Raw genomic sequence first — 27,933 nt, 5'->3', positions numbered from 1 at the left:
GGCTGGCCAAGTCAGGGAGGTCCAGCGACACTCCTGTTTGTTTCCCCAGTGCTGGGATTACAGGGTATGTCCCCATGCCTGGCTTTTTAAAAACATAATTTCTGGAGACGGAACTCAGGTCCTTGTATTGGTGCGGCAAACACTTCAGTTACACCCCCTGAATTCTTCTTCTGGTGAGCATTTCCAACACCATGGCGCTGTTTCTGTCTGCTGGGGGTTTGACTCATGTTGGTCTGCTCCCAGCTCCATGCCGGTCACTTGAGTACCCAGGACAGAGACTCCTCCAGCATCTCCTTGGCTTAGAAACCTCCTTTATGGTTAGGTTGGGAGAAACAACATACAGGCTGGCCCAGGGCTTTTCCCAGTTTGAAGGGTGAGGTAGCACTCTCTCCTGGAGGCAGGCACTTGAAGCTCCCACGGTGAGGAGGGTAGGGCATTGCACCTGGCTCTTTCCTCCTTCATGCTGTGGCTTCCAAAGCATTCCCAGTGGAAATTTACATCATGGGAAATGGCCAGGGCTAGAGGCAGGGCTGGACTCAGTGAGGACAGATGAGGGGGAGGGGCTCTTGCATCATTATTATGTAGTTAGCGTGGGGATGTGTTGTGAGAATTGTGCTGTACGGCTGTGCTGCGGGATAAACATCAAACTGAGCTATTTGAAGACGTCACTAGATGATACGATCTTCTAGGACCATGGGCCCATATACTTGTCAAGGATGGAAATGTTCTCCTAATCTCAGTGTTAAAAAAGACACACCACCGGTACCTGGGTACCCCCACTACCTCTGTGGGGCGGATTCAGGAGTTACAGAAAAAGCCAGTCCTTGGCTGACAAACCTCCCTATCTTAAGAACAAAACAAACAGCACCATTTACCCTACTTTTTCCCTTCCGGGTTCACCCTTCCCCTCCCCTCCACTGCTGAGTCCCACCAAGGTGCCTGGAGAAAGAGAGAGGCATTCATACTTACACCACCAGCAATAAGGGGTAGTGGGTCGTGTCAGTGAAGGTGGCCGGCTTCAGGATCTGCATTGGCAAGTCTGGGGAAAGGTGGAACACAGCCAGGTCAGGGCAGCTGGGGCAGGAGGGGTGGACCAGCGTGGACCCTGGTTCTGTGTGTGCCTTTCTGTGGATGCTCTAGGGGAGGGAAGGGAAATCCACAGCGGGAGCAGCTCCTTGGGTAGCTCAAATGTCACCTTTCACACAAGAAGTGTGTTAACTTCCCCAGGGCCCACAGGTACCTGCTGGTGGCAGAATTCCACACAGGGAGAGCACTTGAGGGCTGGGTTAGCCATGTACTAGGGATGGATAGGTTTATTTTTATTTTATGTGTATGGGTGTTTTACACACACACACACACACACACACACACACACACACACACACACACACACGCCTGGTGCCTGCAGAGGCTAGAAAATGATGTTGGATCCCCTGGAGCTAGAGCTACAGACACTTGTGAGCAGCCAGGTGGGTGCTGGGAATTGGACCCGGGTTCTCTGGAAGAGCAACCAGTGCTTTTAACTGTTGAGCCAGCTCTCCAACCCAAAGGGATGGATATTTGTGAGCAGGTGGTTCTGGGAGAGGAAGAGACTGAGGTGGAAGGGTATGCTGAGGTAAGAGCTGTGCTCAGTTGAGAGGTGAGGGGCACCTCTCTACCATGGCAAGTGGCTTTACAGGTTCATACCAGACAGGTCTGACTAGCTGCTAGATCCTCAAGGACAGGACCCTAGGGAAGGAGTTGGTATAGCAGTGCTGTTCTTGTGGCCACCAAGGTCACTGTGTTTGGTCATCTGCAGCATGAGATGGCGGGGGTGGGGTGGGGTGGGTGGGAGGTGGGGGCAGTAATAATGAAGCCTCAGGAAATGATCCCACACCAGTTTCTTTGTTCAGCCCACCTCCAGAACAAGCCTCACTGCCCCAGCAGGAATTTGTTTATTGAGGGTAACTACCGCCCCGATTACCAAGGCCCAGCAATTAAATGGGAATTAGTGGCTTTCTAGTGCAGTGACTGCAGACGCACCCCAGCCCTGGCAGCCTGCTCTGTGGCAGGCAGCCTTTCATTACTGACTCAGTCTGACTGTTAATGGCTTGCAAATTGGATCCGTGGCCCAGGGGCTGGCAGAGAGGCAGGCATCACAGGGTATCACAGAGATATCCACAAAACATGGTGTGGTTACCCTGGGGTGGACCTTTGGAAGTAGCTGCCTGTCTGAGGGACACACCGGGGGAACCTTTCAGAGCACCACTTACTTTCCCAGAAGCCTTATCAGGCAGCAGAAATAAAAAAACAAAACTGTAAACAAGTCTTGGGAAGGGGAGTCAACATTGTTCAGACTTTTTGCTCCAAAGGGTGGCTTCCCCACGTTGTCAGGCCTTGGTAGTCTCTGGTACCTTTTCCTGCCACAGTGCTGGGGAGGCCTGGAGGCAGGGCTGAGCGCTATTCGATGTTCCTACAGGCCCTTTGAGGCTTTCCTAAGGGAAGGTGATGTCAGTTTCCAGAATTTGGAGATGGGATGACAGCAGCAATCAGAGCAATGAGGAGGAAGGGGCTTTTGGAGCTGCAAAGGAAAGAAGCCCTCGCAGGGAGGCACATCACATTGGAACCCAGCCACAAAAGCCTGGAGCAAGGACATGCTGCCGCGCAGGTCAAGTGGCATGTTGGAGACAATATCCAGAGCTTAACTGCAGTTCTTGGCCAGGGTAGACCGTCTCGGTCTCAGGCACAGGTTTTTAAATTCTTCTCCCTCCTGAGACACCCACTCCATTTCTTTTCTCATCCCCTCCTCAGAGCTGCTACAAGAGGAAGGAAGCTTCTGGATTGGTGGGTTGGAGGGAACCGGCCTCACAGCCCAGCCTGTTTCCACATGTTCCTTTCTCCAGAGGTGGATGGAGCTCCCTACAGAACATCAGAGACAACAAAAGCATTTCTGGAAGTAGTGTGACCTCACACGACTTGATGAGGGAGCTGGGGTGTTTTGGTGAGTGGTCTGGGGTGGGCTACAAGGGTTGCATCATGTCATACTTGGGGTTCCATGGGAGGGTAGTCCACAGGGGCTTCCCTAAAGCATGCTTATTCTCACCTAAGCTGTGCTCTGGATGATGCTCTGATGTCTGTGTCCAGCCAGAGCCCACTGAAGGGATGGCTTACAACCCATAGTCCAGTGCAGGCAACCTTCCTACACAACTTGGCTCAACCTCTGTTCTTCTCTGCACACCCACGTCATTTGCTTTCTGTTGTAAATGAGTTGCCCCACTGTGTTCATTGTGTAGTCCTACTGTGCCACTTGGGGTCTTTGCTTCCTACTCCTGGGAGCGTATATATCCTGTAGGTGGCTGTGTCTTCTCTAGGCTGTGGAGTACAAGGACATATACTAACAGTCCAGTACCACTGGCTCCACTGACAAGTCAGAGCAGATGCAGGTGTCTTAGAGGTGGCTCTCCTAGATGTCTGCAAGGCATATGGCTCCACCGGCCCCTCCAGTGAGTCTTGTCTGCTTGCCCTAAGCCTGGCCACCCTCTCTTCTCCAGCCAAAGCTCTGCCAGTGACTGTGGATTAGCCAGAATCCTCCCAGGAATTGAGACCTGGCCATGACGCCAGAGAAGCTGGCAAGAGGGATCTGAATGAAGGGTTCGGGGCACCTTTGAGCTTTGGGGGTTCTAAGTTGTTACTAACTAAACAGTCCTTTGCCCAGCTGCAAAAGAACCCAGAAAGGAGATGAGGCTCGTGGACACTGGGCACTGGGGGCTTTCTAGGTTAAGGACAGTGGGCTGCTACGATTTCAGGGCCAGCCAGGTTGAGCTGGGAGCCACACAAGTTGAGAGATGAGGTTTTTGATAACCGCCCCGTTGCCGCTAGCTGATTGCGGCAAACAGGGTCGTTCTCACAGCCTACCATCAAGGCAGCACTCAACAAGCCAGTGGCTGGAGTGTGACAGAAAAGAGGCAGGAGAGCAGTGTCGAGAATGCCCCAGGGGGTGACAATGACACTCTTGGGATGCCTCTCACCAGCTCACAGCCAGCATCTGGAGGCAGGACGCTAAGCAAGGAAGATGGCACAATACAGAGGACAGACGAACAGACGGTGTTCTCCCAGATGTGACCAGAGGAGAGGTTCCGTCCTGATCTCTTGAGAGAAATCACGAGCTCTGCCTCTTTTTTTTTTTTTTTGCTGCCACCAGATCATCTTGAGGGTTCGCATAGTGAGCTGGGGATAGAATGGTGGCCAAGCAGGGAAGACACCTGGGTGGGGCTGGAGCCCCCAAGGCATTCTGTTGACCCTTTGAAGGGCAGAAAAGTGGTACTTACTGTAATCTTCTACCTCGATTTTCCGGTACTCAATCTTAGGCATCTGCCGATCGTTGATGGCCTTCTGCACATGCTCATTTGCTTCCAAGTCAAAAATTTCTGGAAAGGTCAAAACAAAGAGACACATTGGATTCTGGGACCTATGTGGGCTGGGGGTTCTCACATGCCTCTCATACGGCTTCACAGGAACATCCCTGTAGGTTGCTTGCCAACTGTATAGGGAGAGAAGATGAGCTATCAGAGAACTCATTCAAGACCCATGGTCCTAGCCTCAACTCAGGAACACGGGCAGATCAGAGATCTCTGCACTCGGTCCTCCCACCCCCTTCCCCACACACTTCTGTTCTCCCTGACATTTGTCATTGGTATGACCCATTCTAAGTCTGTTGGGTTCAGCAAAAGCAATACTAGTTATCTGTGGGGGAAAATGGCCACCATAACCAGGCGATGACAGCAGAGAAGTCACTGGATTGTAACCTTTATCAGCCACCCCATCCCCAGATTTCTTATTTTAACCTGTAAGTTATCTGGTCTTTTGAGATTTGGAGTTGGTGACCATAGTCACAGATAGCAAAGTCCCATGAACAAGGTTTTGCAACTAGAGGGCCTGGCCTCCTTCATGCAGGCTAAGTCTGCTTCGGTTGACTCTGTACTGTGGCTTATTCTGCATGGCTCTTCATTCTCAGGTTGCAACACACAAATACCCTGTCAGATGTTTCTTCAGCTGGGAAGGAGGAAGGCCATTTTGCTTACCTGCTGAAATGACCATGCCACCTTATTTTGCCATCTCATATATAATAAACCCACAAGATTTCCTTTTCTATTCTTCTCTAAGGTTACATGTAGGGTTGGCTTGTGGCTCAATGTAAATGTCTTCAAAGGACTCTGTCTTTAAATTGTGTAGTTCCCCAGAAGGCTGGAATTGGGAAGTGTCTGAAGGCCATGGTTCTGTGAAGACGTTGGGGTCTCTCATGACCCCTTTATACCATCACTGCCCCACAGGCATGTGTCTTAAAGGCATCAGAGGTTAACTCATGGATGTTGTGATCAGTGGTTCTATTTTTGGGTAACACACAGCATTGTGTGACTCCAGGTTTGTCACCATCCACAGAAGCAGGGACTATGACCTCCCAGAGATTTTCTGTGCCTGCGATGCGCTGATAAGCTGCTGAAAATGACTGGCAAGCCACCAGCTACATGTGGTCATTCAGCTCCAACTTTCACCTTAGACAATGGCCACCCCTGGGTTTCTGCCTGAGGCTTTCAGCCTGTTCCCTGTGTGGCCTTTTGCTACCCCTTCAAGATGGTCACAAATAAATAGTATTGAGAGATCCTCCAGGGGTCTCAGGAAGCCTAAGGCTTGGTGAGGTCCCAGAGTTCAGGCTGCCTGAGGAAACAGGGCTGACTGCTAACCATTCCCTGCTCCATGTGTGATGCCAACACCACCATGAAAAGCAAGCATTCAGTAAACTGACTGTAGAATCTTGGGTCCTTGAAAGACTAGCTACATATGGAAGTTAATATTCAATGAATGCCATGATTCTGACCCCATTCACTGATAGTCCCAGACCAAAGCTTAGCGTAAGAATCAGGGTAGACTGTCAGATGCTATCTCAAAGCTTTAGCACATGGAGGTCCCTTATAACCCCTGTGCGGGCTGGTTTTATGGCAACTTGAAAGAAGCTGGAGTCATCTGGGAATAGGAAACCTCAGTTGAGAATCCCTGTAGTTGAGAGTTGGTCTGTAGACAAGTCAGTAGTGCATTTTCTTGATTGATCATTGATGTGGGAGGGTCCAGCTCATTATGGGTGGTGCCACCCCTGGACCGGTAGTCCTGGGTTCTATAGAGGATAGGCTGAGCGCTCCGTGAGGAGCAAGCCAGTATGGAGCACTTCTCCATGGCCTCTGCTTCAGTTCCTGCCCTGAGTTCGCCAGGTGAGCTATATGATGAGATAAACCCTTTCCTCTAAGTTGCTTTTGGTCGTGTTCTTTCATCACAGCTTTAACTAAGACAACCTGGGAAGAAGCTTCCATTGTTACCGCTCTGCCTGAATTAGGGGTTGACCTAGGTGTGGCACGGAGAAGGGATGTGTGAACAGGGGCTGGCTACAAACACTGGAGCTCATGGAGATTGGTACAGGCCCAGCAAAGATGGGTATGCTGATCTTACTCAGCTTCTGCCACCAGGGCCCTGTGGGAACTTCTTCTGTGGAAGCAGGTAAGTGCCAGGACCTATTCAGAGCCTCCCCAATTGGCCCAACCCTCCTTATGTATAATTTGTATGAACCGGCTCTAATGTAACTCTATGATCTTACATGCCATTCTGGATGGAGAGCTTCAAACGCAGATCACAAGTGTGCGCAGCTGCCTACCCAGCTCAGCTTTCCCAGAGTGGATGCAGACACAGCCAAAGACCCATCACCCACACCGGGCCCTGGCAGTCCTGGCCTTGTGTGGGGCGTAGCAAGTTCTAATCGCTCACGGACTATTCAGGCTGCCTTTGAATAGCTCCCTCCTCTCTATTGAAATCCTACCTTCTGCAGGAGAGCACCAAAGCAACAGACTATTAAATTTAGTTAAATATTAGATTTCTCATTTAATGATTGCCCACACAGCCGGGTTTATCAGCAGAGAACTGGCGGTCTCACGGGGGAGTTGAGTTAAGCTAGTTTATTTGTTTCCCTAATTGCATTCAAAGGGGGCAGGAGCTCAGAGGAGAACTAAGAAAAGATCGGCGCATTCCCGGAGGACTCTGCCTTTGACTTCGGGGCAGCAGGGACCTCCAGGCTGCAGCACACACATGGCCACTCCTTAATTAAATGTGAGCCCCTCTAATATTTGGTGGAATTAGCTATTATCAGATCTGGACACAGTGAGCCCACAGAGACAAACGTCTGCTCAGGAAGCCACTCCCCGGGCCGTGTGGCCTGCGGGCTGTTCCCACATGGCCCTGGGGCTTGGAGCCTTCACCACTGTGCCTAGTCATTGGAAAACTGGTGAGCAGATTGCGATGGAAACCACAAGCCACTGATTTAGAGGGGAAAGGGGCTGCCTGGCCCTTGGCTTGGGGCTTCTTTCCTGTAGGCTACGACTCTCCAGGCTGTGTAGAGGCGGATGATGTACACGCTGCTTCCCTAGCAGCTCTGTGCCGTGTGGGCTTCTGATGGTCAGGCAGTCCCATCTCCTGACCCCCGTCCTCACTGGCCTTTTTCCTTGCTTCTCCAAGCGTCATTCTTCTCTGTGCTTGCTTTTCGTGGCAGAGGCCATCCATCAACCCCGGGAAATATCCCTTAGCTAACTCAAAGAGCAGATCCAGAGGTATAAAGACTTTCCAACTTGCTCACCTCACCTGGACCTCTTTTTACTCTGAGCCCTCTATGTCTCAGTCAGCTTGACAGCTTGTGACACAGAATGATTGTTCTTTGGCCTATGTCTCTCGTGGATTCCCTGGATAGATGCTGAGCACCTTGAAGGCAGGGTTCAGATAAATGGTCTTATCTCTAGTCTTCCCAGCGTTGTGCTGGATATCATGATGAGGGATGCTGTGTATGTCCAACATCCAGGGGCACTATGTTCATGGAGGGTGGTGCTGTGGTTGGCACACTGGTCAGCTGCTGGTGCTTCAGGGCCCCCTGAGAGGTGCTTGCAGGAAGTGAGGTCTCTGGGTCTCCCATAGTTCTCCCTGTAGACACCTGAGGGTGTGGACACCATGCATCTGGCTTATGTTCCACTTGGTGTTTGTTATGTGCCAGCTTGTCTATCCAAGATTCTATAATGAGACCCCAAAGCTGGCCATTGACCCTTCCCAGAAGGTTGCTGTGTGCACCTCTGGGGTTTAGAAGACTTTTCACAATCAACAGAAAGTTTTGTGGAGTTGACTCCTAGATCTCTGCCTCATGTGTTTGTTCCCTTGTCTTTTCCATCAAGGCCTCACACACAAGTGAAACAGACCTTTGAGTTTTATCTGTCCCTGGGGTACCAGCAGGTGGACTCCACATTGAGGACTTAGGACCACTAGGTCTGGGTTGACCTAGACAACTCCTGGTGATGGGCAAGGACTCTCTGGCAGCCCAGAAGGCTTGTGGCCCTTTGACACAGAAAAACTGACTGCCAAGGGATATGATTAGAAATAAATACACCTCTAATTATTATCCTTGGAGGTAGGTAGGTTGTCATTTTTTGGTATACAACATAGAAGGAATTTTAAAAGGTAGAGGGAACTGGAGAGATGGCTCAGAGGTTAAGAGCACTGGCTCTCCCAGAGGACTCAACTAGATTCTCAGCACCCACAAGTGACTCACAAGTGTAACTCCAATTTCAGAGGATCTAATGCCCTATTCTGGCCTCTGAAGGCAGACGACATCCAAGTGAGGCACAGATATATATGCAGGAAGAACACCCACACAGAGAAAACAACATTAAAACAAGCAGTGGAGTTCCTAGGATTCTTCTCCTCCACCTACTCCAGTGCTTTTGGAACACTTTCGAAGTACGAGAATGCACACAGTTTCTTTTCTTTTCCTCCTCCTCCTCCTCCTCCTCCTCCTCCTCCTCCTCCTTTTCCACCTTTTTTGAGACAGGGTTTCTCTGTGTAGTTTTGGTGCCTGTCCTGGATCTCACTCTGTAGATCAGGCTGGCCTCGAACTCACAGAGATCCGCCTGGCTCTGCCTCCAGAATGCTGGGATTAAAGGTGTGCGCCACCACCTCCCGGCCTGCACACACTGTTTCTTACAGAGGTATTCTGGGATAGGAGGAAGTGTCCATTCACAAATCACAGCTGTATCAGTAGAGGATCTCACCCCTGTTATACCTAATGGCAGTATCGGTGTGTAATGTGTCCTAGCCGCTTTGTGTGAACATGTGATAGTTCATTGTGGCTTTATGAACACAGCAACTGTAAAACCACTTAAATGATTTCATGCATGTACGACATTGGCACAGAATTCTAGGGGAGGCAGGGGAATGCCAGCATCAGTTTAAAGAGTGAAAAGAAGGATGCAAAATTTTGACTGTTGAAGAAGAAATGGCTTAAAACTGTTGGAAGGGAGGAGGGTAGGAGTGAATTCAGATTTCACAGGATCATGTCATGACTCTTCACCCAAATGAAAACATCTTTGGTGCAGCTTTTCTTGTTCTTTTCTGTTTGGGGCTGAGGTTGAAAGCCAGGGCTATGTGCATGCTCGCTGGGTAAGTGCTCTCCCACTGAGGCACACACACACACCCCAGCCCCATGCAGTTCTTTCCCCAGGAAAGGCTCTCAGATAACAACTCAAACGTACAGCAGGAGAGTCTCTAATGCATTATTTGTGGACTGTTGACTCAGTTTATATTTAAATGGGGGTGTGTCTTGGCTGGCCTGGAACTCTCTATGTACAGCAGGCTGGCCCTAAACTCACAGAGATCCACCTGCCTCTATCCCTGCCTCCAGGGCTGGGATTAAAGGTTTGCACCATCACATCTGGCTGACCATTTTTCCTGCTCACCAGATTGCTCCTTAAATATTTGAAAACTGTAGCTATTAGATATAAACTTGCTTTGTGTGCTGTAAGAGCTGGGGATAAATTGGGCACCAGGACACAGAACCGGTGCCTGCTTCTCTTTGTGCACCGTACCCACGTCCTGCCACCAGAGATGTTCTCCACGGCTGTGGCTGGGCAGGTTGTCCACTGAGGCCTGGCTATACTTCCTGGGAGCAGAATTCCACCCTGCAGCCACAGCCTGGAGCTCTCTGGCACTGTCTTGGGACAGATGCCACAACAGATGAGTGTCCATTTCGCTGGTCACGTCTGTGCCAAAGGGGATGGCTGCAGGCTATTGTCCTGCTCTGCTGGGGCCAGAGAAGAGCCAGGTTTTTGAGGGCCAAGGGCTCTAGAAAATCTGCAAGACCTTGGTTAGCATGTGCCTCTTGTCCCTGAACGTTAGGGACAAGGTGGCTCTGTTTAATTGTTTAGACACAGGGTCCCATGTACCCCAGGCTGGCCTCAACTTGCTATGTACCTGAAAATGACCTTGAATTTCTGATCTTCCTGCCTCTACCCTGCTGAGTGCTGGGAATTCAAGTGCAATCCCTTGCCCAGTCTATCTGGTGCTGCGGCTCAAAGCCAGGACTTTGGACTTTGTACATGATAGGCAAGTACAAGTGAGCTACATTCCCAGCTCACAAGAGGGCTCTTGAGCTCCCTTCTTCCCTTCCCTCCCCTTCCCTCCTCTTTCCTCTCCTCATTTCCCCTCCTTTCCCCTCCTCTTCCCTCCCCTCCTCTTCCAGGAGTTGCGAGAAGAGAGCCCCTTGCTAGCTGTGCCCTGTGGTTTTTCTACCCTTCTATTCGACATCTGCAGTGACCTTGGGCCCTCTCAGGCCTTCCTTCCCCTATAGCCCATTGATACCAGATGTCTCCTAGGAGGAGGGTCTGACGGGCTGTCTCAGGTCCTTCAGGGCATCAGTCTAGCTCTGCAGTACTGCACACAGGCCCTTTGTAACTGTGTGCTTGTTGGCATTCCACCTTCTTGAGTGTTTTATGCCATTGGGTGACACTCCGTAGTGGGTAGGAAGGGTGGGGATGGCCCACAGTATACTTACAAGGACAGAGAGACCAGAGAGTGTCTGGTGGGTTTCACACAACTGCCAGATGCCAACTGGGATGGCTCTATCTTTACAAAAAACAGCTGACAGGGTTGGGAGTGTGGTTCAGTGGGAGAGCACTTTCTCAGCACGTGCATTGAACAAGTACAACAATAAGTACCCCCCCAAACCAACCAACCACCCCCAAACAGCCTGCAGAGAGTGTGGGGAAGGAGAGAAACCTGTCTTCTACGTGACTGAGGTGTGGAACCCAGGAAACCCAGGAAAGTGGACTCCAGAGATCCTGAACTGGATTTCAGGGTACCACAGGTGGGCAGGAAGGGGAGTCCACGGACCCAGCTCATGAGATGTCACCAGTGCACCCATTTTCTCCCAGAGGATGCACAGCTGCCTGTAAACAGCCTGTGATCCCAGCTCCCTGCCCACGAGGGACCTGGAGCCAGCATCTGCCTTGCGTTCCCGTCTATGTGAACGCCAGAACCAGCAGCGGACAGATGTGGCTCCTCTGGCGGCCTCTCCATCTCCGAGTGGTTAGAAGCCCCAGCCACACGAGGAACCTTTGGTGCCCATGACAATGACATTCTTAAGGAAATAGCTTTTAAATAATTCAGAGTCACGTCTGCCAACGCCCCACGGGCTCTGTTTGGAGACAGGATTTCCTAAAGTGGGGAAAGTCAAGTATCCCAGAGGCAGGGAGGTGGGGTGGGTGGGTGGGGTGGGTGGGTGATGACGAGAGGGAGGACCAAGCTCCCTGTAACAGTAATTCCAACTTTCCTAACAGGGCTGTGCTACAATGGAATGACAAGCCCCACTGTCATCCAACCCGAGCCCTCCCGATGGCCCAACCCCCTTACTGTACTTGTAACCAACACAGGCTCTCGAGACAAGGCGTCCTACCGTTTCCTTAGGACCATCTGTTCCTGAGCCCAGTGGCTTGCACACTGCCCCTCTGAATGCACTGAGCTACAATTTCCTCACAGAAGCCCAAGGGCCACTCAGAGGTGTGCTCCCAACAGGGAAGGAGCCCAGGGGCTTTGCACGCCTTACCCTAGCAGTAAAAGGTGCAAGAGCCTCTGATTCAGTGTTCCCTCAGCAGATTGCAAGCAGGGAGATTGGAACAGGGGCCCCAGAGGCTACTGTTTCCTCGGTGACCAAGGCTGGAGGTCCTGGGTCCTGGGTCCTGGGTCCTGGGTCCAGGCGGCTGAGCAGTCAGCAGCTGTGGCCTGAGAATTGCTCACTGGAGTGCTGGGCAGGCACAAGGGGGGACTTCAGATTTCTTGTTCTTTCAGACGTTAGAGTCTCCGCATGTTCCATGGTTTATCTGGGCATGAGACTCAAGTCTGAATACTAGATTCCTTTCTGTTTCATGGACATGGTAACCCCTTGGCCTGAAGGCAACTTCAGATGGTATTATCAGTGGATCTATACTGTGACTGCAGCCTATCACATACTGACATTTTTATATTCAAGAAGTTCCAGATTTTGGAGTGTTTGGGTTTTAGATTTTTGGGTTGGTGATACTCCCTCAGCCTGTAAAGGAAAAAAGCACTCTGCGGATCCACCTTTTTTGACTGGAAATGCCGCCGACCACTTGGGTACTTTGTTAAATTCATCCAAGGTTCATGCCTCCATTCTCCTAACCTGTGCTGAGAAGTCCACAAATGCATACAGTATTCCAGGTGGCCCTGCCCTACATGACCCATCACACATGCTGAAAAGCTGCTGGATTCATGGAGCCTGACTGGAAGACACCAGTCTGGATAGGCAAGAGGATGAGAACAGAGCATCTGGTTGCTAAGTGACACTCTGTGGGCTTCCGCAGGCACCCCACTGCAGGCTAGTGAGGTTGTCACCTGCGGGTTAGGTTGCCTCACTGTGTATTTACCTTGCTCCTGGAACTTTTTCAGGGGCTTATTATTGCTTTTAAATCTCCCCCTCTCTGTATGCTCATCTGTAAGTATGGACACGTGCATATCATTGTGCATGCATGGAGGTCAGAGGACATCCTTTGGTATGGGTCCTCACCTTCCACTTTGTTTGAGACTGTCTCTTTTGTTCTCTCACCAGGGATTTTTTTTTCCTGGTTTTTCGAGACAAGGCTTCTCTGTGTGTAACCCTGGCTGTCTTGGAACTCACTCTGTAGCCCAGGCTGGCTTTGAACTCACAGAGATCCACCTGCCACTGCCTCCTTCTTAAAGAGCATGGTCAAGCTGCTGAAGACCACAGAGGCCACTTGGGTGGGAAGCTGTAGTGCAGTCCTACGGCTGTGCTTCTTCCCTGCTGTGTGTCCACTGGAGTGTGCGGCATGTTCGTGGTGAATGGTGATACTCAAGCGGTTGTGCCAGACTCCTCAGGGGACACGGACCGAGACCCCAGAGCCTCAGACCTCCCAGGCTCTAGGAACAGTCCCCAGGCGGGTTGCAGATGAGGCCTGGGAGTGAGGCCTCTTTACTCTAGAAAACCATCTCTCCTGAGGGGCTGGAGCACAGACTGTCCAAGTGGCAAGCACCTTCTTATCATTTGTTCCCATTTGCTCTGATGGCCACCCTTTCCTTCCCTTCCTCACCTCCATCCCTCCCTCCCTCCTTCCCTCCCTCTCCTTCCTCCCTCCCTCCCTCTCCTTCCTCCCTCCCTCCCTTCCACCTTCCCTCCCTCCCTCCCTCCCTCCCTCCCTCCCTCCCTCCCTCCCTCCCTCCGTCCCTTCTTCCTTTCTTCCTTCTAGCTCTTTCTTTGAGACAGGGTCTCATGGAGTTCAGCAGGCCTCACCCCCTTGGCCTCAAACTTGCTGTAGAGTGGAGGATGACCTTGAACTACTGCTTCTCCTCCTGTCTATTCCCTAGTGTGGGGGTGACAAGTATGTGTCACCATACTCAGTCCACATGGTTCTGGGGAGCGAACCCAGGGCTTCATGCACGCTGGGGGAGCACTGGATCAACTGAGCCCCACCCCAGCCCCAACTTCTGCCCTTAAAGAATCTTGTCACCCGTTTATTTCTGATTTTCTTCCTCATGCTGGAATTCTGAATCTCTACACACATCTCAGTAACTAGGCAGGCTCCTACCACAACTTGAGGTAGCTTCTAAAGGTTGTCTCTTTAACCGAATTTACTTTGCCCAGGTTCAAATGCTTCCACCAGAAGCTGGTTGTCGGTCTGATATTCTCCTAGGGCAGGACACAGTACTGTGCTATCTGTGGGAAGGGTTGGTGGCAGAGGAGAGGGATGGGGCTTCTTGGAGACAGTAGAAGGGAGGGACCAAGAGCACAGTCCCTTTCCTTCCCAGCTTTATCATCCACCACATTCAGCATTCCAATTTCCCAAACACACAGTGCATGTGGTAGTCTGCATGGGGCTTTGTCTAGGGAAAACTAGAGTTCCTTTAGGGGTTCCTGAACGTCCTGTGCTTTGGCAGACCTAGTGCTTGGCCACATTTGAGTCAGAGTCCTCCATGTCCTTTTCCCTGGGCCTTGACCTTGGCTCCTGGCCAGTCTTTGGCTCATATCATATCTCAGTGGTTCCCCCGGCTGGGTCAGTTTAGCAAGAATCTTCTGATTACCCTGACTGTCTGACCAAGTACTTATCCTTACCTCTGCCTCTCCCCTCCTCCCCTTGACCACAGCAAGAACAAGGTCTATCAGCAAGAATCCCTGCTGCTGACGTCTCTCAGTGACCTCCCATCCACTCTACTCCTCCCCTCCACCCCCAGCTGCCCTCGCTGCATTTGGAGTTGAGCTGCATCTCTCTCCTGTATCATATCCACTGTAATGGTCCTCAGCCAGGTCTCCCCAAGATCTTAACAATCCTCAGGCAACTCTTATCACTTGGGTTGTGAGCCTTAACCTTTGATGGCTGAGCCATCTCTCTAGCCCAGGGGTCTTAATCACACTGCTGTGTAGCGTCTCCATGTCATGGACATGGCCATCTGACCTGCAGACAGATAAACCTCTGAGTATCCATGGAGCCTTAGAGAAGGCAAGAATGAAACTCTTTATGGACTGCTGTTCAAATCCAGCCAGTCTAGGGCTAAAACCAGATTTCATCCACGACCTGGGTTATCTGGGGAATGGCCACCCAACCTCAGCACTCATAAGCTGTGGTGGATCCTAGACATTTTCAGGGACACCATGGACCCTCGGCTGGGTCACTTTGGTCCTCATGACCACTTTATTTACCACCAGCAGTGGCTGCTAGAGGGCCCCATTGGACCTAGAGGGCCTGATTCGTCTTCAGGTCCTGGAGCTGGGGGTGGGGTAGGGTTGGATTATCTCATGAACCTTGGCTTCGACTCTCCTGAGTTCAGAAAGATTTCAGAGGAGCGGCACTTACTTCTCTTATCCGTGGTGTTGTGCACAGTCACAGTGGGTACACCAGGGCCTGGGTCCGGAGAGCAGAGAGACCATAAGAGGAAAAAACAAACAAACAAACAAGGTCATTAGTATAGAACAAAAGGAGAAAATAAGCTTTCTTTCTTTCTTTTTTTTTTTTTTTTTTTTGGTTTTTTGAGACAGGGTTTCTTTGTGTAGCTTTGTGCCTTTCCTGGAACTTACTTGGTAGCCCAGGCTGGCCTTGAACTCACAGAGATCCTCCTGCCTCTGCCTCCCGAGTGCTGGGATTAAAGGCGTGCACCACCACCGCCTGGCTAAAAATAAGCTTTCTTTATGACATGTGGACTGTCTGGGTCTAGAGGATAATGGAGCCAGAAAAGACGTGGCTCTCTAATATCGCAGCCAGGTTAAATACCAGGATCCCTGTTGATGGTACAGATGATGGCTACAGTTGGGCATTTGACAAGCGAGGGAGATGCTTTCGCCACACAAAAATGAGGACCTGAGTTTGGATCCCTGGGGCCCACATGAAGGGCTGGTGGGCTTGGCATCCTACCTGCCAATTCCAGGCTCAGAGGGCGGGTATAGAGGATCGCCAGAACAGGCTGACAAGTGAGATGAGCAATACTGGCATGTTCTGGGTTTGATTGAGAGTGTCTGCCTCAATGAATATGGAGGAAAAGCCACTGAGGATGATTCTTGACGTCAACCTCAGGCCCCCACATGCATGTGCACACACACATGCATGTGTACCCACACTCATATACAAACACATGTATGCTAGTATGCAAACACACATGAGAATTGAAAATGAAAAACAAATAGATTTTTTGATGGTGTCCTCTTGAAGTGTATTCAATCTATACTTTGCTTATTGGCTTCTGAAGAAAGTCCCTGGCTACTCCTTTTTCTGTGTGCTTCTCTAATTCTTTGAACAAGACAGACAGGTCTCCGATTCTGACAGACAGCACCAGTCACTCCTGTACAGCTTTCCAGATCACCACATGGCACGAACTGCCATTTTACAAAGTATTGTGCTTGGATTAAAGCCCCATAACCCCATTTTCACTCTTGAGCAGCAGCCCCACAACGCTTTTCTGGACTCATTACTCATACATTACTCAAGTCTCAAGCTTGAAAAAAAAGAGGGTCACCAGAACCCTGGAAGGAAGCCACCATAGTCTCTAGCCTCTGACCCCCTGTGACGCTTTTGCAAACTCCTCAGTATGTGGGGAGTGGTTTTTGAATATGTGAATCTGTTCACTGAACCACTTCAATGGGAGCCTTCCCAGCTTCAGGGCTGTTCGAGTCTCAGGAGTTAGGAGGAAGCTCCCGGGACAACAGCCCCTGCCCGGCCACCCGCAGGTCCACTGCAGCCTTCAGCAATAGCAGGTCCAGGAAGAAGAGACTGTTTGTTGGGTGGATGCATGTTTAGCTGCTGGGCTGGGGACCTCTCCCAACACCCTCTTGCCTCTGTGGCTCTCTGCATGCTTGGGTCTGCCAGCTGTGCCTGCTGCAGGGTCTGAGGGAGGCTGAGATGCCCCCAGGGGCCACTTGCTCTTCCAGGCCCCAGATCTCAGCATGGCTCCTCTTTCCCTTCTCTGCTGGAAAGGCTTTCACTGCTTAGTGAAAGAGCACCCTCCCATGACCACAGGGCTGGTCCCTCACTCCTCTTCTCTTGCAGGGTACTATGGCACAGGCCGTGATGTCAGGCCTTGGACATTATGGGCACAGTGGTTCTCATCCCTTATCTGCAGCATTAGGACACAGATCCATGATGGACAAGTGTTTCTTCCATCCGGTGCTGCCATTTTCAATCTCTAAATATATTCTCAGAGTAATGTGGAAAGAGTGAGATGGAGCACCAGGGAGACACCGCCCTTTGGGCTGGGGTAGGAACAAAAGGAGAAAAAACAAGCTCGAGGTGAGTGAGATATCCAGGGTGGCCATCTGCACTTGGCTGGGGACTCTGGGGTGCGTGGAACTGTGTGTGTGGGATATCAATGTTACAGAATGCATATTTAGGAAGAACAATGCTGGGGCTTTGCATCCATAGGGTCAGTGTCAGAACTTCCTGCCTACTTCCAGGAAGTAGTCCATGTGATAAATGGCTAAGTTGAGGACCAGGGATCTGCCATGGGTCCCAGCATGGCTTACAGACCTCATGCAAGATCTGGAGAGTGGACTGCCCATTCCGGCCCACGAAGGATGCTCTGTGTTGATAGGCAGAGTGAGGCAGGCTCACTCTAGCCGAGTGTGCTGGAGTGTGCTGCTGGGCTAGAGTCACAGACTGAGGTCACAGCAGAGCAGAGACTGACTGCCCTGGGACTGACCCAGACACCACTCAGTGCACACAGTGAAGGTCCAGGAGGCCCAATACCTCCCTTTTAAAGCACATATTCATTACGCAAACTAGTGGCTTTCACCGTAACAACCCTACACTTACGTATATCATCATGTTTACCTCACTTGTCCTCTCTTACTGTTTTCCCCTCAGGTTCCTTTTCTCTTCCATTATAGTCTTCTCTACTTTTTTGTCTCAAAAAATATCTAGAGATATGGCTGGAGAGATGGCTCGGTAGTTAAGAGTGTATACTGCTCTTGCCGAGGGCCTGAGCTTGGTTTCTGGTACCCACGATGGGCAGTTCACAATGGCTTGCCACTCTAGCTCCAGGGCGATCCGATGCCTCTGGCCTCTGAGGAACCTGTACTCACGTGTGCAAACCTCTACATAGATACACACGTGCACATAATTAAAGATGGAAACAATCTAGCAGGTGGGAGGGGTGTGTGTTGGGGACATCTTGGAGAACTGGGAGGGGAGTTGGGGGATGGATATGTATATAAGACATGTTGCATACAAATTTAAAATTGTCAGATAATAAATAAAAGATAAATAAAACCTAGATTTTTGGATATGAGAGAAAATGTACATTATTTGCCTTTCTGATTCTGGCTTATGGAGCTTAACATGACGCTCTCAGGGCCACCCACTTTTGTAAAAATGATGGATTCTCATTCTTCTTAATGGCTGAGTAATACTTCCCTCCCATGTATGTGCTGCATTCTTCTTATCGGTCACCAGTGGGTGAGCACCTTGGCTGACTCAGCCACTGTGAACAAAGCTGTGACAAGTACATGTGGTTCTGGAGTTTCCTGACTTCGAGGAGTGGTACAGCTGATCATACATACAGTCCTGGAACCTCCATACTGATTTCTACAATGACTGTTCTGCAACTCTTGTCCCTTTCCCCATGCTATGACCCTTGCTTATCCATCCAGAGACAGGCTGGTCAGGAAAAAAAATTCAGGCAGCTGGTTACGGTGAATTTCCCAGAAGCAATGAAAACTTTTTCACTATAAACACATCCCTGTGGTACTTAGGGTATACCGACAAAAATTATTTATTGTTTGCCTGAAATTCACATGTGCTAGGTAGCCAGTCCTTTTATTCGATGACTCCGGCACTCCCTACCTAGAGGGGAGACGCCACGGAACATCTGTCTGTGCACCCCGATGGGCAGGTAAGCACTGGCTGCGGGGTTAAACTATGGAGGCTTATACTGAGAGCTCCTCTTTTGTCAGCCCTTCCCCGGGAGCCTGTGCAGAGAGCCAAGCAGTCATCGAGAGATAAAGAGCCTACAGCTGTTTGCCATGCACATTTCGAGGTGAAAAAATTTGCAAACAGAGCATGCCCCACACTCTTATTAATAATGTAGACAATTATTATTTATTCAGTGGCTACCATGTAAAAGGCATCCTGGTAACTCTCTCCTATGAATCATTTCAAGTCCAATCTTCACAGCCCTTCTGTGGAGATGCTTCAAATACTTTATAGACAAGAAAACAGTGGCAGAGCCAGCTTTAAGTCTTTTGTCTCATTCACGCAGCGAGGAAGGCACAGAGCTTGGATGAATTTTCATTTTCTAATACAGCGATGTAATGTATGTCTTGAAACAAAAATTCAAATAGTAAAGAAAGGGACTAAGTGAGAGCTAAGGGACCCACTTCATCCCCTCCTCCCAGAAAGAGCCTAAACCCTTCTAGAATGTCCTAGTGTGTGTCTATATATATGTAGCCACATTTACATAGAAGCATTTTTGAAAAACTTTTATTATAAAAACATTGCAAATGAAAAAAAAAATCACACGCAAAATGAACCAGACCCAAAATCTGTACAACTCAACGGACTGCTGTACCTTAGTGTAGCAGTTCCACACAAATCTGTGGAGCTTCACATTGGGTTTTACACTTTCACTGTTGAATATATTATATGCAATTATCCACCCCCAAACATGAAAATTCCACGAAAGACCTAGACCTAGAAGAGCTTTATATCTTCTTTCATAGCTATGTTAGGAAATACTAACACACTTTAAAAGCTTTATTATTACATATGTATTTTGAGACTAGGTCTCACTATGTAGTCCTGGTTGTCCTGGAACTAACTTTGTAGACCAGGCTGATCTTGGAATTACAAAAGTCCGCCTGCCTCTGTCTCCTGAGTGCCGGGGTTAAAGGTATGCACCACCACACCTGTCTTATTTTATGTATATTTTAAAGTTAATTTTATTTTCCTGTGTATGTATGGTGTTTTGCTTGCATGTATACCTTTGCACCAAGTGCCCGCAATGCTCTCAGGGACCAGAAGAGGGCGTTGGGTCCTCTGGAACTGGAGTTACAGACAATTGTGAGCCTCCACGTGGGTGCTGGGAATCAAACCTGTGTCTTCTGGAAGGGCAGCAAGTGCTCTTCACCACTGAGTCATCTCTGCAGCCCCAATATTTTAAAGGTACAGACACAAAAATGCTCATATGTATGCCCATAAATGTCACTGAATCTTAATAGCAAACCAGACTTGTCCTGCCTGCTTAGAAAGTATGACAGTGGATGGGTCTGAACTTTTCTGCATATCCTTTTCTGATTGCCATAAAACTTACAGTGGAAAAACCCAGGGTGGGGCCGAGGAGATGCTCGTCAGGCAAAGTGTTGGTTGGGCAAGCGTGTGGACCTGAGTTGGATCCCCAAGACTCATGTAAAAGCTGGGTGTGGTGGCAGAGCCTGTAATCCCAGCATGTGGAACTGGATGCAGGATCATCCTGGAGGCTTGCAGTCTAGCTAATTGGTGAGCTCCAGGTTCTATGAGATACCTTGTTTAAACAAATTAAGGTGAAAATCGATCAAGACAGTTACCCAACATTGACCTCTGACCTTCACATGTGCATGCACACATAAGCACACATCACACAGATATGTTAAAAACATTAAAAAAACGACTCTCCAAGCATCTGAATAGGTCTTTCTTTCTTAAGATATAGTTTTATCCTTATGTGTACGTGGGTGTGGGTGCTAGCAGAGTCAGAAGAAGATACTGAATTCCCTGAAGCTGGAGTTACAGCAGGGTGTGAGCAGCCAGACATAGGTGTTGGGAACTGACCTCAGGTCCTTTGGAAGCACAGTGCGTGCTCTTAACTGCTGAGCCATCTCTCCAGTCCCTACATAAACATTTCTTGAAAAAAGACAGCCAACAAGTATATGAAAAACTGCTAAAAAAATCATTGATTGTGGATATCTAATTAAAACCACAATGAGACACCCTCCCACACCTTTTAGAAGGGTACTATCCAAGAGACAAGTGATAGCATGCTGGTGAGGATGTGGAGAAGGAGTTCTCGAATACTGTTGGTGAGATAGTACAGTGATTGTGGAAAACAGCATGAAAGTGTGTCAAAACTTACAAAGAAAACTGAACTGTCAGCTGGCTCAGGTCTCCTACTACTGGTTGTTTACCCCAAGGAAATGAAGTCAGAAAGCTGAAAAGATACTTTTACTCCTGTATCACCAAAGCTTGTCCACGCTAGTCAAGACACTGAAGCCACCGGAGATGCTTAGAGGTAGTAGAATGTTGGTGGCCAGGGAGAAAATGCTGCTCAAAGGATATAAAATTTCCCCTAGACAGACAAGAGAAATAAATTCAAGTGGTCTGTCATACCACCGTGACTGTGCTTAATAGAAATAGGCTGTCACTCTGAAAACCAACAGGAAACATGTGCCTTCTGTAGCATCACACAGCACACCTCAAGGTCATGTGCCTTGCACAGTCTTCATGTCTGCTCTCAGTCCCGTTTTAATTGCACAATTGCTAATTTAAGGCCCCCTGGGAGTCAGGTCTTTGTCCTGTAGTTGCAGGTATTTCTCTTGTGCTCACAGTGCAGCCGGCTGCGCAGGGGATAGTAAATACCCTGGCTGAGCTGCAACTTCAAAAGTCAGGCTACTTCTACCCCGCCCAGCCAGAAAGACACATGCAGAGTCTCCCCCGTAACCACCCAGCACAATTCTATGCCTCCTTCCACTCCCCACCCCAGAAGGGCAGTGGGCAATGCATATGTAATGCCTGCTGAACAAATTAAGGGCTAAGGAATGGCCCGCCAAGTGCTGACTTGGCCATGACATATCAAGGTAGAAACTTTAAATTAGGCTGATAAAAGGTCTCTTGAGACCATTCTCTGTGCCCTGCTTTTAATAATTCAGGTTACTCTGGTTCTCACTAAGTGCCACCAGTCACGTCTTCCTTCACAGGTCTGAGAGCCATGTTTCAGCTGGGCCATCGTCATTACAACTTTCCCAGAGCAAACTTCTTAGACTGGCCAAGTCTGCTACAAGTGAAACTATACTAAAGAAGACCCAAAGGACCCTCCTGTCTCCACAGAATACAATGTTGTCCCCCCAACCCATGGAGAGTCCTGACCCATGCAGAGTCCTGACCCATGCAGAGTCCTGACCCATGCCTATCACGTTTTATCGTTGTAACAACACGGAGGGGAGGGGACAGCTCAGGGGAGGAAGGGCTTATGCTGGGTGGTGGTTTCAGCCCAGGGCTTCTTGGTTTCATTGTTTCTGGGTCATGCTAAGGCCTCAGTGGGGAGCGTGTGGTGGAACAGATTGGCTACCTCCTGGTAGATAAGGGAGAGGGAGAGGGAGGGAGGAGAAGAGAGGGAGAGGGAGGGAAGGGAAGAGAAGAGAGGAAGGGAAGGGAAGAGAGAGGGACAAAGAGGCAAAAAGGAGGCGAGGAAGCAGGAGAAGGGGGGTGATAGTGAGGCCAGGGACAGGGTCTTCCCTTCAAGGGACCCCCGCCCCCCCAAGTGACCTTCTTCTTCCAAGCAGATGCTCCCTCCACAGAGTTCATTCAGCTGTGAACCCATTAGTAGGTAACCACTGCTGAGGTCAGAGCCCTCGCAGGCCAATCGCCTCTCAGAAGCTCACCAGCAGGCAGCTAAGCTTTTAACACATGAGCCTTTTTGAGGGCACTGCTTATCTAAGTTATGACGTGACCTGAGGTCAGCTCCTCCCAGAGTAGGCGGTGCCCTAACCCTGTGGGCCACCTGTGACCCCAGTGCCATCATATTTCCCCACAGAAGATCAGGAGGTTTCACTTTCTGCTGTCCACAAATTATGGCAATACCCACTGGCTTCCAGATCTCTGTGGTGAGTAGGTACATTAGTTATATTTCTTTTGCTGTGGTAAAAGCACCATGACCAAGGTCACTTATAGAAGAAAGGGTTTATTTGGGTGAATGGTTCCAGAGGGAGGAGAGTCCATCATGCTGGAGAAGCACAGCCACAAGCGTCAGGCATGGCGGCAGGAGCAGGAAGCTGAGCGCTCACATCGGAAGCCACAAGCAGGAAGCAGGGCGTGCACACTGCTAGTCCAGCAGTGCAGTAGACTCCCAAAGCCTGCTACAGTAACATGACCACTTCCTCCAGCAAGGCTGTACCTTCTAAACCTCCCCAGACAGCCCCACCTACTGGGCACCCTGTGTTCAAACACCAGAGATAACAGGGGGCATTTCTCATTCAAATCACCATGGTAGGTTTCTGAAAGTTGATGGGTAATTTAGGAAAACACCCAAATCAAAATGAGTTCCTCCTAAGAAGCAAAGACCAAGTAGAAGAGTCATAAATTGGCCTTTTGACCAGATCTGTGTCATTGTCTCCCGAAGATCTCCCTAAGAGATGAAGGAACATGTTTAAAAACATTGGGGACACGCATAAGATTTTGGGGGGGAGTCTCTATCACACTCTAAGCCCACCTCCCACAATTAGAGTGTTATTACTGATGAGGCACACAGGGTGTGTTCCGTTTTGGATGTGAATGCTCCCCACAGGCTTGTGCCCAGCTGCTGGCTCTATCTGGGCAACCAGCAATGGAGCCTTTCTGATGGAAGTGGTCATCAGAGGGAGGTCTTTGACGGCTTAGTCTACCCTGGCTTCTAGCGACGCTCTCTATTTCCTGGTTGGTCACCATGTGAACATGCTCCCTCTGCCACACACTGCCTTCTTGGCTGGGCTGGGCTGAATCCCTCTGTAACTGTGAGCTAAGACAAGTCTCTCTTCCCTTAAGTTGCTCTGGCCAGGCATTTCGGTGATGGTAGGGCAAAAGCGGTGAACACAGGCTGAAGTTTAAAATCGCTCTGTATTCTCCCCTCTTTTTCTGAGTGGCACACCTTGCCCCAGGCTCCCTTAGCCGTCACTAAGATGAGCTTTACATAGGAGAAGGCTTTTGACATTCTGTCACCTGCCTGCTCAAGGGCTGGCTGTTGCTTGTGCAGATTCCTGAGCCTAAAACCTGAACCATCTTTCTTTACATTTAAAGGCAGCCAGAATTCTGACCAGTGAGCGTGGTCACCAGAGGTTCATGGTGCAGAGAGCCACACATTGGCACCTGCGAGCAGAGAGTGGTCAGGAAACCCAGGGTGAGCTTTGGCTCCGTGCTAGATGTTTTGATTCCCAGACAGCTCCCATCTGGGTTTCTACTGCAGGAGCAGTGACGGCTTTGGATGAAGTTACAGCAGCCAATGGTGTGCTCTGCAGCAGGTTCCATGTTGTGTGCTCTATGGATATCTGCTCAGCATCACAGACCTCTGGGTAGCAGGCCTATCTGGCTGAACGCTAAAAGATCCATGGTGGGAATCTCTCTCTGAAATACAAGCTGGCAACAGCAATGGGGAGCACGCTGCGGGGAGAGAAGGAGCCTCAGAGTCTGGGGAGATGGCTCAGCAGCTGAAGAGCTCCCTGGCATCCATGTCAATGCCAGGGCAGGTGTGACAGCTCACCTGTAATCCCAGCACTCAGAAGGCAGAGACAGGCGGTCCCTGGAGGAGGCTGGCTAGCTAAATGAGCTGAATCAGCAGTCTCTGGTTCAAGTGAGAGACCCTGCCTCAATATATAAGTGAACAGAGGAGGGTATTTAATGTCAAAAAATGGGCCTCTCTCTATAGGACACACAGTGCATGTATACACACACACACACACACACACACACACACACACACCATTCATACCCCCCCATATACATACACACCATTCACACATACACACACCCCATTTACTCCCCACATAGATATATACATACATACACACCATTCACACACACACACACACACACACATACACACACCATTCACACCCTCCACATATACATACACACCATTCACACACACACACACACACACACACACACACACACACACACACACACACTATTCATACTCCCCCATATACATACACACCATTCCCACATACACGCATACACAAGATAAAGAAGAAAAAGGAGGCTCCACACTCAGCTGAACAGAGAGGACAGTGGGGGATGGAAGCAGATGGGGAAAGCAGGACTACACTCTGCCCTCCCTTAGCCCACCCTTCTGCTACCGTGTGTGTGTGTGTGTGTGTGTGTGTGTGTGTGTGTGTGTGTGTGTACACATATATAATATATAATATATATGTATATATATATTCACTCAGTCTGAGGATGTGTGAATAGCTGTATTTTGTTACAAGTTCCTCTGTCAACGAGGCCAGCTCTTTACTATTTGGTTCTATGTGTACACACTCTCATGCCTACCTTCCTGAACTCATGTGAGCTTGCGTCTAAGGTTCTTTCAGCCCTGTTCCAACATTTCTGATGTCTTCAACAACAGCCTGCCCTATGGCGGGTGCACCTTGGAGCAATACACAGGTGGGACAGGAGAGATGGCTCAGGGTTAAGAGCACTGGCTGTTCTTCCAGAGGATCATGGTTCAAGTCCCAGCACCCACATGGTGGCTCACGACCATCTATGCCTTCACTTTCAGGGGATCTAACTCCCTCTTCTGGTCTCAGAGGGCACTGCACGCATGTTCACATTTGTGTGGGCAGAACATGTAAAATTAAAAATTTTTTTTTTTTTTGATTTTTCGAGACAGGGTTTCTCTGTGTAGCTTTGTGCCTTTCCTGGAACTCTCTTTGTAGACTAGGCTGGCCTCGAACTCACAGAGATCCGCCTGGCTCTGCCTCCCGAGTGCTGGGATTAAAGACGTGCGCCGCCGCCACCACCACCGCCTGGCAAATCAATTTTTATTTACACACATAAAATAAAAATAAATCTTCAAAAATCAGGGAACATAAATGCTCAAACAAACACAAGAAGTGCTTGTTACCAGTATCAGGAGATGAATTGTATTTGCTAAGCATTGTTTATGAAGAGAATAACAAAAAATTGACCTTTCAAAATCTTTAATTAGTGACAGTCTATTTTAATGAGAGTTAAATATCTGACTTCCAAATTAATACTGCTCCCGAAAGGGGAAATATGCAGATGGATTTATGGCCACCACACTATGGTGGATTAAAGTGGCCGGTGGACACAGGGTCACACATTTGAATTCCATCTAAAGAGAAATTCAGTTGCGTTACCGCCTTGCAGCCCCATTTGGTCTGGAGCACGAGTCTGCACCTGTCTGGCAGGATGGAGAGGTGACAGTCACAGGTGGAAAATGATGTGACTAAGAAGGACACAGGACTGTAAGGGAAAAGCCATCGGAATAACTACATCCATGGAGACGGCATTCATCTTCCTCGCTCACTCCTGTCTGCATCCCGGGAAGATGCTCCGACACCGAACGCCCACCGCTGCCAGCCTCCCAGTGTGTAAACAATAGAGACTCGTACGTCCCAGGCGACCCCACGCGCGCTGCCTGCGCTGATGAATGCTTTCAAAGATCAGCTGCACACAGGCGAGGGAGGCAGGTTCTGGCCGGCGGAGATAATTGGCAAGGGCCCTGCTGCGCACAGACTCCAGATCTCTTTATTTACCAGCTCATGAATCATGTATGGCTGGTGCAGAAAGTGTATACACACCCAGGTGATATGATCATCCTAACAAACAGGCAGCGAGCGGGCTACCCGAACGACGGCAGATAATTAAAATATTTGTTCCTAAGTCAGTATTTCCCAGTCAACACTACAGAAGGGTTTTGTTGCTGTCTGATTTTGAAGGCTTGTTATCGGTGACATCAAACCCGGGATTTAGTCCCATCCCCACCCCCTACCCAATCCCTTCTGCCTGGGCCCCACGGCGTTTAGTTTTGCTTCAATCCAATTTTCTGTCCAGGGAACTTGAAAGCGATTCTGTTTTGCAGGCAGAGACTGAACGGCACTGCTCAGTGAGGGCTGTGGAGGTGGGTAGACTGGTTTACACACTCATGGGTGACGAAGAGGCTACACCGAGCTGACTTGTTCTCGGGGCATGTAGTCACTTGTGGCAGAAATTATGTGTGAGTCTTGGGCACATGACAGGCATTTGAGGAAGAGAAAGCTTCCCAATAATTGAAACAATAATAATCTTTTTTTTTTTTTAAAAGGTGCCTTGGCAGACTCCTGGATTTCAACCCCTTCCTCCAGGTGTCTGATTTACAAAAGCTTCCAGACCTATGGTCACCCCATCATGTCACCATCATCATCATGTTACCCTGATGGACATTTGAAAACTTAAATTTAATTCATTGTTTACTGAGAAAGGGTCTTATGTAGCCCAGGCTGGCCTTGAACTCACTATGTAGCTGAGGATGACTTTGGAATGTTGACCTTCCTGCCTCTACCTCCCACATGCTGGGATTTCAGGTGCACACCATCTGTCAGCCCCCAGGGACATGTTTAGGGGTTATACAGAGTTCTGAGTGTGATGGCAGGAACTTAGGTTTTAGTTTTGTGAAAAGAGACAAACCTACAAGAAAATGATTCAATGCACACACACTGTCTGATTTGTCCTCTAAAGTGCTGGGGCTGGAATCTAGACCAGGGCCTCTGGCCTTTTCAGTAGGCTTTTCCTGACTCTCTTCTCAAAGGTCCTGGTACCATCCTGACTGTTGGACAGTAATAGCTTGTATCTGGCCTGCCATGTTGTGGTTCTAGTTCAGTGGTGGTTTTCAATCAAAACAATTTCATCTAAATTTGATTCCCAATGGTATATTTATGTCTTGTGTCATCAGTTAATATTGGAACTTAGCAATCTAATATATCATCATTATCATCCTCCACCTCCTCCTCTTCATCATCATTATCCACATCGTTACCATCATCTTCATCAAGATAGGGTCTTCCTGTAGCCCAGACTGGTCTTAAATTTACAGCCTCCCAAGTAATAGGATTACAAGTGAGAGCCCACAAAGCCTACTTCAACTTATCAACTTGGTACTCCACATGGAAAACTGTGCAGGAACTCCATAGTACATCACCAATTGATAGTATCTGGTTAAATGAATGAGCAGCTGATGCACTGGTGGTGTGTATTCCTTAGGAAATGATGCTCATGGCCAAGTCACCTTAGTGACTATGGTAAGGCTCTTCACAACTTCCTGTCACATGCCTAGATGCCATGCAAGATCCTGTCTGCCTTTGGTAAC

At 49.3% G+C, this 27,933-nt stretch overlaps 1 protein-coding gene across 4 annotated transcripts in view; it reads right to left on the bottom strand.

Moving 5' to 3' along the window:
• Dpp6 (dipeptidyl peptidase like 6) overlaps window positions 1–27,933 on the bottom strand; it is an 876,452-nt gene that overhangs the window by 12,240 nt on the left and 836,279 nt on the right. For all 4 annotated transcript variants that reach the window (XM_037204345.1, XM_037204347.1, XM_037204344.1 and 1 more), the window contains exons 17-19: window positions 15,213–15,260; window positions 4,308–4,406; window positions 970–1,039 (exon numbers count right to left, since the gene is read on the bottom strand). In XM_037204345.1, the coding sequence (XP_037060240.1) occupies window positions 970–1,039; window positions 4,308–4,406; window positions 15,213–15,260 (217 nt within the window). The remainder of the gene's footprint in view (window positions 1–969; window positions 1,040–4,307; window positions 4,407–15,212; window positions 15,261–27,933) is intronic.

This window comes from Peromyscus leucopus, chromosome 3 (genome assembly GCF_004664715.2).
Source record: "Peromyscus leucopus breed LL Stock chromosome 3, UCI_PerLeu_2.1, whole genome shotgun sequence".
Classification (NCBI taxonomy): Eukaryota; Metazoa; Chordata; class Mammalia; order Rodentia; family Cricetidae; genus Peromyscus; species Peromyscus leucopus.
Note: the sequence above shows the minus strand (reverse complement) of the source record. Positions and strands in the feature narration are given on the sequence as shown.